At 48.5% G+C, this 15,416-nt stretch overlaps 2 protein-coding genes and 1 non-coding gene across 5 annotated transcripts in view; 2 read left to right on the top strand and 1 right to left on the bottom strand.

The window, feature by feature from the left end:
• The window catches only part of CALU (calumenin), a 26,719-nt gene extending 23,148 nt beyond the window's left edge, over positions 1-3,571 (top strand). For both annotated transcript variants that reach the window (XM_008705851.2, XM_008705850.2), the window contains exon 7: positions 1,172-3,571. In XM_008705851.2, coding sequence (XP_008704073.1) covers positions 1,172-1,276 — 105 coding nt within the window. In that variant the 3' untranslated portion in view covers positions 1,277-3,571. The remainder of the gene's footprint in view (positions 1-1,171) is intronic.
• OPN1SW (opsin 1, short wave sensitive) lies at positions 2,227-15,416 on the bottom strand. 2 transcript variants are annotated; one of them, XM_008705848.1, is made up of 6 exons: positions 14,056-15,416; positions 7,677-7,883; positions 7,207-7,375; positions 6,525-6,690; positions 5,874-6,113; positions 2,227-4,758 (listed from the first exon to the last, which is right to left on the bottom strand). In XM_008705848.1, exons 1-6 carry the CDS (start codon positions 14,072-14,074, stop codon positions 4,639-4,641), a joined length of 921 nt encoding a protein of 306 aa, XP_008704070.1. In that variant the 5' UTR covers positions 14,075-15,416; the 3' UTR covers positions 2,227-4,638. The 2 variants fall into 2 exon arrangements, with proteins under 2 accessions (XP_008704070.1, XP_008704069.1); XM_008705847.1 differs by lacking the exon at positions 14,056-15,416 and having other exon boundaries at positions 7,677-8,028.
• On the top strand, positions 14,644-14,715 carry TRNAP-AGG. The gene has a single exon. It is a non-coding gene; the product is annotated as a tRNA-Pro (tRNA).

Raw genomic sequence — 15,416 nt, 5'->3', positions numbered from 1 at the left:
AACATTCCTGTTGAGGTACATAGAACGTGTAAGGTTTTACTTGGTCTAAGTCTGGTACAGATCTTAAGTTGACAGTTAAAAACTTGCAGGGCAGTGCTAACTGTCTCATCTCGTTTTAGAAATCCTCTTGCCCAGCGTTCACACCATTGGAGGCATTTGGCTTCAGGAAACAGCCTCTGTATATAGCCTTTGTCCAGGGTGCACCATCTGTTATCTTTGGGTCCCCAGGAAATTTTCTGGTTTTTTTTTTTTCCTTCATTATTTCTTATGTGCTTTTACCTATTACAGGCTCATTTTGCGCCTGCTCAGAGTTGGTCATTTCCTTCTTAAATACACTTTTTAAAATTCTTTGTAGTGGCTTATAAATCAGCATTTGTCTGGAGCTTGTTAAAATTGTCCTTGATCAATTACCTGAGGCATTCGTTTCATAAAAAGTGGTAGTCTCACGAAGTCGTCACCTTTTCAGCCATTCGAATGCTCTGCTTAGAGTAAGCTGAAAATCATTCTAAAGATGGGGGGGTTGTATTCTGAACATTCGCCTATCTAGGCCAGTCTTCTGTTTCAAATGCAGTGTCTTATCATCTGAGCCTTTTTAAGGGACAGTCTGTTTTGAGTTCTTGCTTCAGTCACTTCTGTAGCCAGGTGCTGTGTCCTGAGATATGTGAGAAAAGGAAACTCCCAGGGTCATCCCTTGTGAATCCGGCCTAGATAATTTTTGAGCGCAGTGTCTGTGCCTTCATTTGGGGTCGTGTCTGGACTTTGGTGGCTAGGGCGTAGTGAGGGTGAAGACTGTGCACGGACGTTAGCAGATTTCATTGTTCCTGTTAGGCAATGGCTGGATTCACTTTAAAGTATTTTCCCCAGTTCTTCCTGTCTCTTGCCTATACATAAGAGATGGCCCCCATTTTGCTTGATGCATTAAGTTATTGAGCTATGTTATTTCCATCCTTCCACTTTTAACATTCTTGATAAGAAAAATGTATTAATTGCTATTTTCTTCCCTCTTTGTGTGTATGTTATGGGAAGTTGGGGGTGAAGGTTGAGTTCACATTTAATTGAGTGGGAATTAGAATCTTAAATCCTAACTAACCCCTTTTGTTCTGCAGCGGTGTTTCTAAATTGGGAATGGGAAATCTGTTTTGCCTCAGTTCACTCTTCTCTCTAATTTCAGGACGGCAAGCTTACCAAGGAGGAGATTGTTGACAAGTATGACTTATTCGTGGGCAGCCAGGCCACAGATTTTGGTGAGGCCTTAGTACGACATGATGAGTTCTGAGCTGCAGACAGAGGAGCCCACATTTCTTCAAAAGTAATTTATTTTTACAGCTTCTGGTTTCACATGAAATTGTTTGCGCTACTGAGACTGTTATTACAAACTTTAAGACCTGAAAAGGCGTAATGAAAACCATCCCGTCCCCATTCCTCCTCCTCTTTGAGGTCCTGGAGGGAACTGTGCTTCTGAGGAACAACTCTAATTAGCACACTTGTGTTTGTAGATTTACACTTTGTATTACGCGTGACATGGTGTGTTTATTTTTGTATTTGTTCTCTGGTTGGGAGTATGGTATGAAGGAGCGGCATCCTCAGCTCGTGCTTGTAGGCGAATGTTAGCCCTTCACTCTTTCTCAGCCCTTGCCATATAATTTTTGTAATTCTGACGGAACTAATTTTTGTAAGCCTGAGATCAATAAGAAACGTTTAGGAGAGAGAAAAGGGAAAAAATACACCCCACAATTATATTTAGAGAGAAAACACTTAATATTGCCTGTTGAAAAGTATGTTTCCTAAGTAGTTAGGGGCCACATAATTCCATTCAGTTGCTCTAAGTCCAGCGGTTGATCGTGGCATTATCTGGGCAAGGACGGATCCCTGTGCTGTCACAAAGCTTGGCTCAACTTGATTTCATTCAATTTTTCTTCTTCCCAGTGGGACTAGCTGTTTGCTAATTTTGCCAGGCACAGCTGTGGTGGGAAGAGTTAGGGCCAGTGTCTTGAAAATCAATCAAGTAGTGAGTGTGAGCTCTTTACAGAGCTATACATAGAAACAGCTGGAAAACTAAGGGAAAAATACGAGTGTTTTCAGGGCACACACTTTTTTCTGGGTGTGCATCTGTTTAAGTGCTCAAGACTGTCTTGCCTATTGAATCACTGTAAGTGCCCCGTTCAGCTCCTGTTTCCCCAGGTGTTCCTAGGAATTAATCTTGCTTTCACTGCAATTAAAATGTACTCCTTCCCAATTATGTCATTTCATTGAAAGTGCCTTTAACGAGAGAAATGATCACTGAATGAAGGTTCTCTTAAGAAACCCTGAGATGAAATAAAAAGATTATTTGGACCACCTTACATGAAACTTACAACCTCCCAATATATTGGGGTTTTTGGGTTTTTTTTTTTCCTTCCCTTTCTCTTTCAGACAGTGGTTAAATAGCAGTATTAGTTAGGAGCTTGGTTGCAGTGTTCTTACCTTGTGGGCTGGTCTCCAAAAACCACATGCTGCTGAATTTACCAGGGACCCTCATACCTCAGAATGCGAACCACTTACTACCAGGCCTATTTCTGTGTCAGCTGAAGAGCTTGAACTCAGACTGAAAGATGAGAGGGCCTACTGAGAGGACTCTTTGGTTTGAGGACCATTGCTCAACCTTCTTGCCTTTGACCCATCGCCCCCTCTCCCCACTGCCCCCCAAAAAGTTTATTGTGGATCAGCAGATTGCCAATCCTTGTCAAAGAGAGGGACATTGTAGAAAGAAGAAGAAGCCTTGTGTTCCCAACTCACTTTACCCATATTTTATGTAACAAGAACTCTGTCTTTTTTGGTCCTTTTCTTACAGATGGACCTCTTTTGAGAAGAATTATTGTATTCCAAACTTTTTTAGCCCTCAGGTTACTAAGATAAATATATGTATATCTAACCTTTATTATTTCATATATCTCTCTGGATAAACCATTCAGGTGGTGCTGGGTGATTATTATAATCTGAACCTGGGCGTATCCTTTGGTCTTCCATGATCACGTTGAGGTGGACTACTTGGCCTGGTAAAAAGCCAGATTATCACGTAACTTGATCCTGGCCTTTGCATTGAGCTCTTGAGAGTGGATACACTCTTTTTAACCCCCGTGTAGGGGAATGTAAATTCTCTGCTCTCCAGATTCCCCATTTTTATCATTCAGAAGGTCAAAGATAGTAACGTCAACCCAGGATTAGAGAGGGTACGTCATGAGCCGTGTGGCGGCAGAGCCCCGCAGCTCACTAGGTACAGAGAACCCAGGCCTGATGTGAAAGTTATGCACTTAGAAAGCAAACCTGCATATGCTAAAATGGCAACTTCTGGATGCTGGGTGCTCAGCAGCAAGCGTACTCTAATCTCCAGTGACACCCCTGGATCCTCTTTTTGGTTTAAGTCAAGCCCGAGGCTGGTGAACAGTAGCTACACACCCACATTGTGTGTTCTGTGAATGCTAGCTCTCTTGAATTTGGATACTGGTTATTTTTTATAGAGTGTAAACCAAGTTTTATATTCTATAATGCAAACAGGTACCTATCTGTTTCTAAATAAAACTGTTTACATTCATTGTGGGGTATGCGTATGTCCTTTCTTCTCCTAAGAAATGGAATTCTTGCTTACAATGATGGGTGCTATAAAATGTCAAGAAAAGGTGGTCTCCTAGAAGGTTTACCATATCCCTTCCCAGCTCAGAGAAGTTCGGCCTTCTCCCAGATTAGCTGTTCCTTCTTTATTTCTGAAATCTTCTGGCATCTTTCTCACTACAGCTGTAACCCTTCTTTGCTTTCTTTGGGCCATTTAACTGGAGAGGAGTCCAGCTGCTCATTACATAATTTTCTGATACCAAACACAAGCCATTCCTGAATGTACACACAACATTTATCTTGACTTTTACTTCAAAAAGGCTCTTTTTCAGAGGGTGCAGAGGGGAAGCATAAAGTATAAAGTAAAACAGTTTTTTAAACATTTTGGTATAGTTTATAAATGGTATTAAGATAGACAGTCATTTTGAGAACATGAAGGGAATTAACTGTTTACTAAATAATGCAGCTTAAGACAGATATATAGGTTTAGCCAAATTGGGTGGGGAACACCTGGAATAATTCACGCTGGCTCAGGAGCTTCTGGACATGGCTGTACCTGCCAAAACTATAGGATTATTGTCAGTGTTGGCATAAAGAAGTTCTTCCAAACTCGTATTTTGGGCCTACTCAAGGTTTTGGTTTTTTCTTTATATCTCTCCGATTTCTAAGGTGTTTAAGTTTGTTCTAATTCAGAATATCATCTCAGAGCAGATCCTCAGTAGGAAAAAAAATTACAAAAAAGGAAGATAATTATTATCCGTACACTGAAAAATCAGCCATACTCCTTTATAGTTGCCTCATACGTGCTCAGTTCTCCGAGTGCTATGAAGCCACTTAGGAGTAGAAATTGAGGATTGTTGACAAAGCCTTTGGAGTGGTCTAAAGTAGACCCCGTTGAAACAATAGGAAAATGAAAAGTTGGCTCCCCCAATTGCCATTATGCCCTTCCCATCTTTTCCTTCATTTGTTAGTAGTTTGATTTTTGAGAGAGAAAGAAGAAATTTCCCTAAATGTAAAATCCTAGTTGCTGCAATAAGCCAGTATGGCTCCTTAGTTGGGGCCAACTTGACTGGGCGAGACAGTAGAGACTTCTGTTTTCTGGGAGCCGGACATTTCAGAATCATCTGTCATGGACTTCCCACACACCATCTCCATGATGCAGGCTCGGAACTAGAAGGAAAGGGCAGAATTGGAGATAGCCCCTTGCAGACCAGTACAGAGGAGGTGACGTCAAGAAATGGCGGGGGACAAAGAGATCTCATTCTTTGTTTCCCCAAAGCCTCGTGCAATGCCTTATACCCAGGATCTCTTCGTGTTTTTTTTTTTCTTTTAAAAGATTTTTATTTATTAGAGAACGAGGGGGGGTGGGGGTGGGTGGGCAGAGAGAGAGAGAGAGAAACAGACTCCATGCTGAGCATGAATCCGGACGCAGGGCTCTATCCCAGCTACCCGGAGATCATGACCTGAGGCGAAGGCAGACGCTTAACTGAGCCGCCCGGGTGCCCCTCCTCAGGAGGTTTTGAATATATCTCCCCAGTCCTTAGAGCTACTCCTGGGTCTACAGTAATAATTCCTACATCTTTGGCTCAGAGGCTTCACTGTTGGGAAAACTCAAAGCAGCACCTGCCTCTTCCAAACACTCAAAAGCCCTACCAGAGTAGGCCTGCCCACCACCCTGCCATTATTAGAGGCTGCTCCCGATTGGAAAGAATTTCCACCCAGAGGTTTTGACTCCGTCTCTGTGGACTGAGGAAACAAAATAGCTATTAATAATTCTCAAAGCAGGGAGTTTGCCCCATAAGACAGGAACTCTTCTAGATTTATCCAAGTTTGGGTTTTTATTAGCTCAGATACAGGATTTGGGATAGGAGGCCACTTGGTACCTTCAGATGAGCTGTGTTAGAGATTTGTGCGTGTGTTGTGATTTCTGTGCTTTGCATATGCTCCTGCAGGCTGGAAGTTGGAAGGGAAAGGATTAAGAAATTGTGAAATGGAAGGACCAGGAATTTAGGGGAATGATCTGTTAGTTTTTCAAGAAAATAAAACGCTTTCATTTTCATCCTGCCCTTTGGAGCAACCTGATTTTTATGGCTCAAGTTCTGTTTTCTCTGGGTTCTATTACCTTGTCTGGATGAGCACACCTGTCTCCCTGTGCTTACCTTGTTCACCCCTAGACACCGTTGAGTAGGGTCCAAGGTGCTCTGAATTAGAAGTCATTGGTGAGAAGAGAACCAGGTCTTATGAACTGGATGGAGCCTCATAGGAATGTGAATAGAGAGCTTTACCTGCTTATTCATGAAGCAGTAGATGATGGGGTTGTAGACACAAGCACTCTTGGAGAAGAAGGCAGGAATGGTGACAAGCCGTAAGTCCAGCCCGTGGTTCCGGTTGTTGACCATATACATAGCCATTGCGGCGTAGGGCGTGTAACAGAGACAGAAGGATCCCACCATCACCACCACCATACGGCTCACCTCCCGCTCGGCCTTCTGGGTCGAAGCGGACTCCTGTTGCTGGGCTGCAACCTGGGCAGAGATGGAGAAACGTTCTCTTCTCCCTGGCCCTCAACTCCCGTATCTCCACCCTTTCTACCAGGGAGGCATCCACTCCGGTCGCCTCTCTTCTGTCTCAGCTTCTGGCCTAGTGCCTCTCGCTCTCCTTCCCTGAGGAAGGGGGGATGGAGACAGCTCTCTGGTCTGTGACATCGGAAGGGATCACTTGCATCTCTTGGCACACATTTGAGCAGAGAGGACCCCGCCCTACTCTTCACACCATTTCATACTCCCTGCCCCCACTTCCTTCGCTGCTTTTATATAACCCCTCTGCATGGCCGTGGACATTTCCAGATGTCTTCCGTTCAGAAGCACTCACCATTCTTCCCTCTCATCTGGAGCCCCCTGACGCCCTCCTCCGTGATGCTCACAGAAATCACTCACCGCCCTGAGGGCTCCCAGCAGCTGTGAGTAGGAGAAGCAGATGAGGGCGAGAGGCACAATGAAGCAGAAGATGAAGAGGAACCAGGTGTAGTACTCGCTGCGGTACTTGGTTCCCACGGTGTACCAGTCGGGGCCGCAGGAACACTGCAGGCCTTCGGGGATGTACCTGCAATGGACCAAGCGCTCACCCACTGGACAAGCACCTGCCCACTGCGAGGCTCACGCAAGAATGAGTGCAGTGGGAGCGGAGATTCCTGGACTGCGCTCCCTACTTCGAACTCAGAGGACGCTCGAGGACTTCACGCAGGCGCGGTTTCTGTCCTTACCAGCTGAGGCCCTAGCACTTGACTCCCACAGCCCTTGCCCTCACCTACTCCGCTAGCTCTTTAAAAGTGGAGGTCAGGGGCGCCTGGGTGGCACAGTCAGTTAAGCGTCTGACCCTTGGTTTCAGCTGGGGTAGTGATCTCAGGGTCGTGAGATCGAGCCCTGCATTGGGCTCTATGTTCAGGGCAGAGTCTGCTTAAGACTCCCTCTCCCTCTGCCCTTCCCTGACCCCTGTGTGCTCTCTCTCTCTAAAATAAAAAATTAAAAAAAAAAAGGTCAAAGACTAAGGTTATACCCAACTCTTTCCACCCACACCAACCTGTGCTCCTACTCAGCAACACTGCCCTACACTCCTCACCGGCTCCAGCCAAAGAAGGGTGGGATGGAGACGCCAATACCGATGGTCCAGGTAGCCAGGACCACCATCAGCGCGTGCTTGGAGGTGAAGCGGAAGTTGCCGAAGGGCTTACAGATGACCATGTAGCGCTCAAAGGCCAGGAAGGCCAGTGACCAGCCTGTCACCAGACCTGTAGTGAAACGTGAGGGTAATTGGGGTAGACCGCCCCGCTCAGCCTGGCAGACAGAGTGGAATGCAGATGGTGGAGCAAGCATGGGGGATGAGGGAGTTGGACTGATGCTTGGTGAGGAGTTTGGGATTCGGTCAAACTTCTAGTCCCAAATGCTTTGTACCCCAATGATAAAGAGCACCAAGCTCCTTTTCCCCAGGTTCCCCGTTAGGGGCCCACTCTAACCCAACAGTCTGGTCCCTGGCTCCAATCCTGGAGCAGTCCTTTGTCTCTCCCGCCCAGTCTCCTTCCCCTGCAGTACCTGCTGTAGAGCCCAGGAAGGCCTCCAAGGCACAAACATGGCGGCCAAAGATGAAATATCCATGACAGCTGGCGATGAAGACGGTGGAGACCGAGATGCAGTAGACGAAGCCCGCCAGGGACACATTGACCAGAATATAGTTGAGTGGCTGTCGCAGCTTCCTGTAGCGCAACGTGGCCACTAGCACCGTGGCATTGAGTGGTGTCCCTGCAAAGAAGACGAAGCCCATGAAGACTGCCTGGAGGCGGAAGGCCCAGATAGGGCCAATGTGGTACTGAGGCCCATCCCATGGCCCCACCAAGGAGATGTTCTTGAACAGATAAAACTCTTCCTCCCCTGACATCTTACTCATGGGATGTCCCCCACGCTCTCTGGTTCCTCTTATAGATTACCATCTCACCACCCCTTCTTCCCCCACCCCCAAAGCCCCTTTGGGGAAAGGATGGCCCCTGGAGCCTTTTGGGCTCCGTGAATGATCAGTACTGATCCTAAGCCTCCTAAAGACAAAGTTTGAGATTAGGGATGTCCAAGCCCCCACCTAAACCTCCTTTTGTGGCCCCAAAGCCGATTGTGTGTTCTTGAGCGGATAAAAATATTGGGCTCAAAGAATCAACATGCAGGGCTTGCTGGGTGCTGGAATGAATAGGAATCGGCTCGCTGCAGCCCGGGGGTGCTGACCCATATTTAGCAGAGATGCGTCCACCACTTTCTCTGTGTGTGTGTGTGTGTGTGTGTGTGTGTGTCCTTTGAATGGAACTATTGAGGGTATGCCTTTCAGTTTGGATTCTGGCGCCCCTCCATCCCTATACGTTTCTGTGCCCATCTTCTCCTTTGTGGAAGGTGCCCCCTAAGTCTCCCTCTCCAGAGATCTTGGGCTCACAGCCAGCCTGGGGGGCAGCCTCTGGCCACAGAAGGGGCAGGGAATGGGGAGCACCCTGGGTGGGAGCACCTGCGTGAACAGCCTTCACAGATCAGTACGGGGCAACTGGACAATGCTTGAAGTCTAAGGCCTCCCTGGCTGCCTCTGTTTCTTCATGTCATCTACCCAGGGAGGTTTGCTGCTCAGACGCCCCCCTCCCAGCCAGGCTGAGGTTGGTTTGCTTGCTGGCTCCACCTCGAGCTCAGCAGTGCCCAAGTCGCCACCGTCATGCCCTGTCTGCCCTCAAGTCCTGCCCGGCTCTCACAGCCGGACTCAAGACCTCTTCTGCGCAGCGCACCCAGGGGCCAGCTCTGCCCTAAGCTCTGCCCTGTGGAAGTGTCCCCTGCCCCACCGTGAGCGCAGAGATAACGCGACGCGCTTTACATACAGGTAAGGGAAAGTGTTTGTATCACATGAATCTCCCACGGGGAAAAATTATAAACAAAATATGAAAAACAGCTCCTGGAAAGCGCTCTAAAGTACCCAAAGCAGGCAGCACGGAAAGGACCCAATCCTCGAATGAAAGGAGCCCTCTACCCGTACATGGATTATTGCCTGAGAGCACTCCCCAGTCTAGACGGCAAGGGACAGCTGGAACTCCAGTGGAAAGTGCCAGCCTTCATGCCCTGAAGAGTCAGAGGACAGAGTCTGGGGCTCCAGAGAAGCTGAAGATGGAAGGTGGGTCTCCTGGAAGGAAGGGCACCCCAGAAGAGGAAGTCTTCCCGTCAGCAGGCCACCTCCCCTCCAGTCCTAGGCTGCCTGCCGAGCTGTGCAAGGAGGGATGTCCAAGGAGCCCAGCAACGCGGGAGCCGGAGGTCTGGAAGCTGAGCAGAGCTTCGGGCTGCTATCCAGGGCAGCAGAGAAAGAGTCTGATTCCACCAAGTGAGAGGAACGGGACAAAATTTGAAACTCCCAAAGGCCACACCTCAGGACTAAAATCCATGTCCCTTGAATCCTGAGCTAGGAAGGCTCAAAGCAGGCCTGCCAGCCATTGTGAGAGACGGATGTGTCCGCACACACGCGTGCACACAGACACACGCGTGCACACAGACACACACACTCCACAGGTGTGGAGGTAGGACCCCGGCAGAGACCCAGCTAAGCGCCAGGACCGCAAGGCCACTCGGTCTCCACTAGGTTGCCTGGGTCAGCTGGTCCTCTGCCCCGGGCAGGCTCTGATGACCAGGGCCAGAGGCCATCCCTGAGGCCGTGTGAACGCTACCTCTGGGCAGGGCCTGGGGCCCCTTGGCCTGTGCTGAGTGGAGCAGGTCAGCCTCTACTGTCTTCAGGCCTCTGCTGACGTGCCCATGTCTGTAAATGGGCCTGCGCTTGGGCTGCCAACCCAGCTGGTGTGGGCAAAAGACACCCCATGGCCCTCTCACTGGCACTCCCCAGGCCGGGCGGCTGCCCCCTTGGCCTTTCCTAGGTTCGTCCTAAAACCTTTCCAGGGGTGCCTGGGTGGCACAGCGGTTAAGCGTCTGCCTTCGGCTCAGGGCGTGATCCCGGCGTTATGGGATCGAGCCCCACATCAGGCTCCTCCGCTAGGAGCCTGCTTCTTCCTCTCCCACTCCCCCCGCTTGTGTTCCCTCTCTCGCTGGCTGTCTCTATCTCTGTCGAATAAATAAATAAAATCTTAAATAAATAAATAAATAAATAAATAAATAAATAAATAAAACCTTTCCAAACAGTCCCTTCCCACCTTATTCTACCAACACCAGAGGGGAGGGGGCAGTGGGCCCAAGCTGGGAGCAGCCCAGCCCCAGGTGAGCTGGGACAGATGCCCATGGCCCGGGGGTGAGCGTGGGGTGGCGGACAGCTCGGGCCAAAAAAGAGCCTGACCCGAGTATAGACTCTTCTAGGTACCAACACAGGGGACAACACATTTTCAGAGTCAGCGAAGCCATGGAGTAGGGAGCAGGAAGATTTTCAGGAGGGTACATGGGGTAAAGTGGAGGGTGACGGTATAAAAACTGAAGACACTTTAAGTACATTTAACATATACGGGCCCTTTGCGGGTTTAAAGTCACTTTGTTAATTTAGGCACATGACAATATACTAAGGCTTTGCAGAAGATTATGTTGGGTATATGTAGACCAGGATTTCTCCACCTCTACACTATTGATCTGTTGGACCAGACGATTCTTTGCTGGGGGAGGGGGCGCGGCTGTCTTGTGTATTGTACGATGTTTAACAGCGTTCCTGGCCACTACCCACCGACGCCAACGGCACCAGCACCACCTCAGTCATGATGACCGAAAATGGTTCGAGACACAAATATCGCCTGAGAGGCAAAACCACCCCCTGCCCTCTCCCCTCCAGTTAAAAGAACTACCGACTTAGATTTGGACGTATACATGTCCAGAACCAAATGGAAAAAACAGTCAAGAGGAAATTTGTTTTTCCAGTCATTCTAATTGTCTGCAAAAGGGGGATTTTTTTAAGATTTATTTTCTCATTGTATTTATTTATTTTTAAAGATTTTATTTGACACGCACACAGAGAGAAAGAGAGAGAGCAGGGAGAGCCGCAGGCAGAGGGGGAGGGAGAAGCAGGCTCCCCGCTGAGCAAGGAGCCTGATGTGGGGACTCAATCCCTGGACCCTGAGATCATGACCTGAGCTGAAAGCAGACACTTAACCAACTAAGCTACCCAGGCGCCCCTATTTTTCCATTTTAGAGAGAGAGAGAGAGAGAGAGTCTGGGGAGGAGCAGAGGGAGAGAGAGAATCCCAAGCCAACGCTGCTCTGGGGACAGGGGCTGATGCAGGCAGGGCTCGATCCAACGACCCTGAGATCGTGATCCAAGCTAAAACCAAGAGTCAGATGCTCAATCAACCAACTGAGCCACCCAGGAGCCCCAAAAAGAGGATACTTTTTGAATAGTTTTAGCATTTGGGTTTTTTTTTTTCCTATTCTTTTTAGGAGTTTATTCATTTATACTCCCACTTTTCCAGAAATAGTTTAAGGGAAGTTTGTGGGAATATATGGGGCACAAACAAGAAGTCATGAATCAAATGGAGGAGCAAAAGAAGAAGAAAAAGAACGACAGAGGGGAGTTCAAAAGTCAGGAATTAAATTGAAATATGACCACACATTCATGCTTTCAAGCAGCCACACATTTACATAAGTCCGTGTCCAAGAAGTAAATGTAAACCAACTGTTCTTGGGATTATGACAGACAGAAATGCCTCCCTCGGGACTACACAATGGAGACGTTGGTGTGATACAATAAACAACGTCCTCAGGAACATTCCCGAAGTGACAGAACACCCAGTTTCACAGGAATGGGTATACTCCTGACTACTACCCCTCAGTATGGACTCAACACAAAGCATTATTCGGAACTGGACATAAACCAGAACCAGAGCTCCGCGGGGCTGCTCTGATCCAGAGGACGTTGAGGCTCTCCGGAGGCTTGAAATACATTTGCCTTTGTCCTCTCCAATCATTGCTTCTCTCTGCCTAGATTTCCATAATTTAATTTCTGTTTTTGAGTGGATTATAGATATGTCCAGGACTGAATACTCAAAAAGCACTGAAGAATATATACAGTGAAAAATCAGCTTACTTCCCACCCAGTTCCCCTCTCCCAAGGCAACCAGTGTTGGCTTTTGCTGCGTTGTTGATACATAGGAGGTGACAGTGACCTTGAGATGATGTGTTGTGACAATGTTGTCTGTTAAATACTGACCCATAAGGGTTCTCCAGACAAATAATGAGATAAGAGAAAGGTCTACTCGCTGACGTGGATGTGAGGAATCGTCAAAGGATTTGCCTGACTGAGAGCCGCCCTCTCTTGGAAGCTCCTAGAAGTAGAGCCACGGTTCTCCCCAGAGAATTCCATCTATGGCTTGTTGAACGCAGAGACAAACAAGTCATTGAGGGCCTAAAGTCCTAGTGCCCACAACAAGGCCACAGTAATTCTAGCCTTAGGGGGGAAAAGTGTATGGTAGGGTGCCAATGGCATGCCACCAGAGCGGCACTCTTCTCCCCAGACCCTTGCCATCCTGGAGGCGTCAGGCCGTGTGCAGGGCTGTTTCATGGCTGTCTCAATGGTGAAGAAGGGATTCCTGGTATTTAGTGGGCAGGACACTGTTCCAGACAGGCCACACAAGGAAGAATGATCCTGTCTCAAAATCGAACAGCACCCCCAGAGAGAAGCCCTGGCTGGACTCCAACCCCCGTCTCATCCCTGAAACATTCTTAGCCCCTAGGAGCCTCTCTTGGAGCAAGCTCACTTCCTGGCACATCTACCAAGAGGAGCAATTTAGGGAATGTGTGCTGAGGTAATGGAATGGCGTGTTGAGTGTGCTATTATTTATAAGCCAGTTTCGAGCTGGGGAACAGCTACCCAAAAAAGTCTCTTAGTTTTAGAATAGATGAGCTGTTGCCTTTCTCCCTGGCCATGATTCGTTAGCAGAACCGGTTGTCTGGTCCGGCCCTCCCTGGCAGGAGACCACGAAACCGCCCTGGATACAAACGAACGCTGGCCAGTCCTCTCTCTGAAGAGAGCGGCCATTCTTCCTGCCTACCCAAGACAGGACCGGGTTCATTAGGAAGCCTGCTTGAAAGGATGGAAAGCAGGAGACTTTCTTCAGGCTTGTGGTTCCTATTTGGAGCCAAGAGATGAGGATTGACCTGAATGTCTGTTGCCCCTAGTGATTTTTTGTGTACTCCCCTGAGACTTTTCTTTCACGTACTCACTCACTCGTTCATTCCACAGACATTTGCTAAGTGATGTCTACAATAACAGTTGTACTGTGAAGATGAGATTAATTTGGTAAAGTGATTACACAGAGCCCAGCGCATAGAAATGCTTGGGAGTCACTTGTCAGCAGGATTGCCAAGTGCCGGACACGAGGCTGGACCCAAAGACCAACAAGACAGGGCTCTGCCCTCTGCAAGCGAGCAGGGCCCGGTGGTGGTGGTGGTGGTGGGTGGGGAGGCGGGGTCATGGATATGGTACAATGGAAGATACAAAAGACAGAGAGCCCGGCAGGGCCCATTGGGTTCTCCCACAAGACCCCAGTTTCTGAACCTTCCCCTCACCCTCACTGGGGAAACTCCCAGCCAGAAGGAACCCACCCAGGCCACACTTAGCTTATTAGCAGGTTTTTTTCCTGCAGCCTCCCTGGGCAGGATGAAGAAGGCAGGCTGGGGTGTGGGAGGGAGCGTGAGTATTTACAGGATGTATTCCCATCTCTAGTTTTCTAGAAAGTCTGGGTAGCTGTGTCTACTGTGTTTAAAACAGACTTCAGATTTAGATAAATGTGCCTCTTGTAAGCTGAATGCAGATCAGTTTCCTTTTCTTAAAATAGGCACGACACCTATCTCACAAGGTTGTTATAAGGCTAAGGAAGATCCGCAAAGCACTGAACACACTACCCAGCCCATGTTAGCAGGAAGGGGCAACTTTCCTATTGAGTGCTTTCCCCCCAGCCTCATGTTGCCGTCATACTAACCCTCTCCTTCGTTCAGCATCTTACAGTCTGCAGACCGCCTTCCCAGACATCGTCTCGCCCGATCCTCAGATTACCCTGCAAGGCACACAGGGCAAGTGTTACCTCCCCAACTGACAGATGAAGAAACTGAGTCAGCGAATGTCTTCTAGTCCAGGCGATCTGGGTCAGTCTTCTGCTTCCTCCTCTAGGAGGCTGATGATGTGGAGGATTTTTTCTGGTGGTCTGATCATGAGGAAAGAAAGAAGTGCTGTTCTTCACGGGGTGCTGGCTCCCTCAGACCTGGGGCTCCCCTGGAAAATGGAGGTTGCTGGAACCTGGCTGCTTCTCTGCCTTTTCTCACCAGCATGCCCGCAAAGTCCGCGTGGTAGCTCCCGGGGGAGAGCCGGCTGGTCCCGGGGAAGGGGCACGGCCTGGCGCCACAGCGGGCCAGGGAGGGGCGGAGAGAGCCAAGAGAGGCCAAGCCCGCTGGAGTGCAGCTGGCCTGGGCTGCCTGCCAGCCTGGGAGAAGATTCCACCTCTAGGAACCACAAACTGCGCCTGCTGCTGATGTGGCAGGGAAGGCACATCTGGCCAGACAGAACCATCAGTGGCTCGTTGGTCTAGGGGTATGATTCTCGCTTAGGGTGCGAGAGGTCCCGGGTTCAAATCCCGGACGAGCCCTTGTTTTCTGATTTTTTTTCCTGTACTCCAGCATACACTGCCTGCCCTTTTTAGGGGAGAGGCATAAAGATGGCCAAGTGGTGAGTGAATAAAGGACCCTAAGGACAAGCCGCCAGTCATTCTCCCCATTTAGCCATGGCCTGTACACACTCCATTTTTTCCACTGAGGCCAAATGGGGCAGGAGGGGACTGGCATGAGGAGCTGAGCTAAAGAAGGTTAGAGTCAAAGGGTTGCATTGTGTTAGGCAAAAAGAGCATTTTGGGGGGGCTCAGATGAATAAATGATCAGGACAATTTGGGGGGTGGGTCTGGGCCTCTGGAGGTCAAGAAAAGACAAGTTCCTTGTATAAAACTCAAGCTATGAAATGCACTGGATTCGAAGTCCAAAAAGGTAGGATTAAAGTTACAATTTTGAGTCTCAGTTTTCCCATTGAGAAAATGGGAACAGTAATACTTGTTTCTTAGAGTTCTTGGCAGGGTGAAAGCAATTGTATGTGAAAGCCCTTTGCAAACTGTTATGCACCTTACAGACATAGGGATTATTTGGAATAATGCTAAAGAGAAAGCAGATCTAGAGAGGAACTTCTGGCAACACAACAGACTAATGTAGCTATCTCCTCACCCAGCGCCCCCTAAAACACACACAGAAAGGTTGCATAAAGTAGATTTTAAAAATTAGTATTAGAGTGCCTGGCTTAGCT

Source organism: Ursus maritimus, unplaced genomic scaffold, assembly GCF_017311325.1.
Source record: "Ursus maritimus isolate PB19 unplaced genomic scaffold, ASM1731132v1 scaffold_3, whole genome shotgun sequence".
Lineage (NCBI taxonomy): Eukaryota > Metazoa > Chordata > Mammalia > Carnivora > Ursidae > Ursus > Ursus maritimus.
This window is presented reverse-complemented; position numbering and strand designations above follow the sequence as displayed.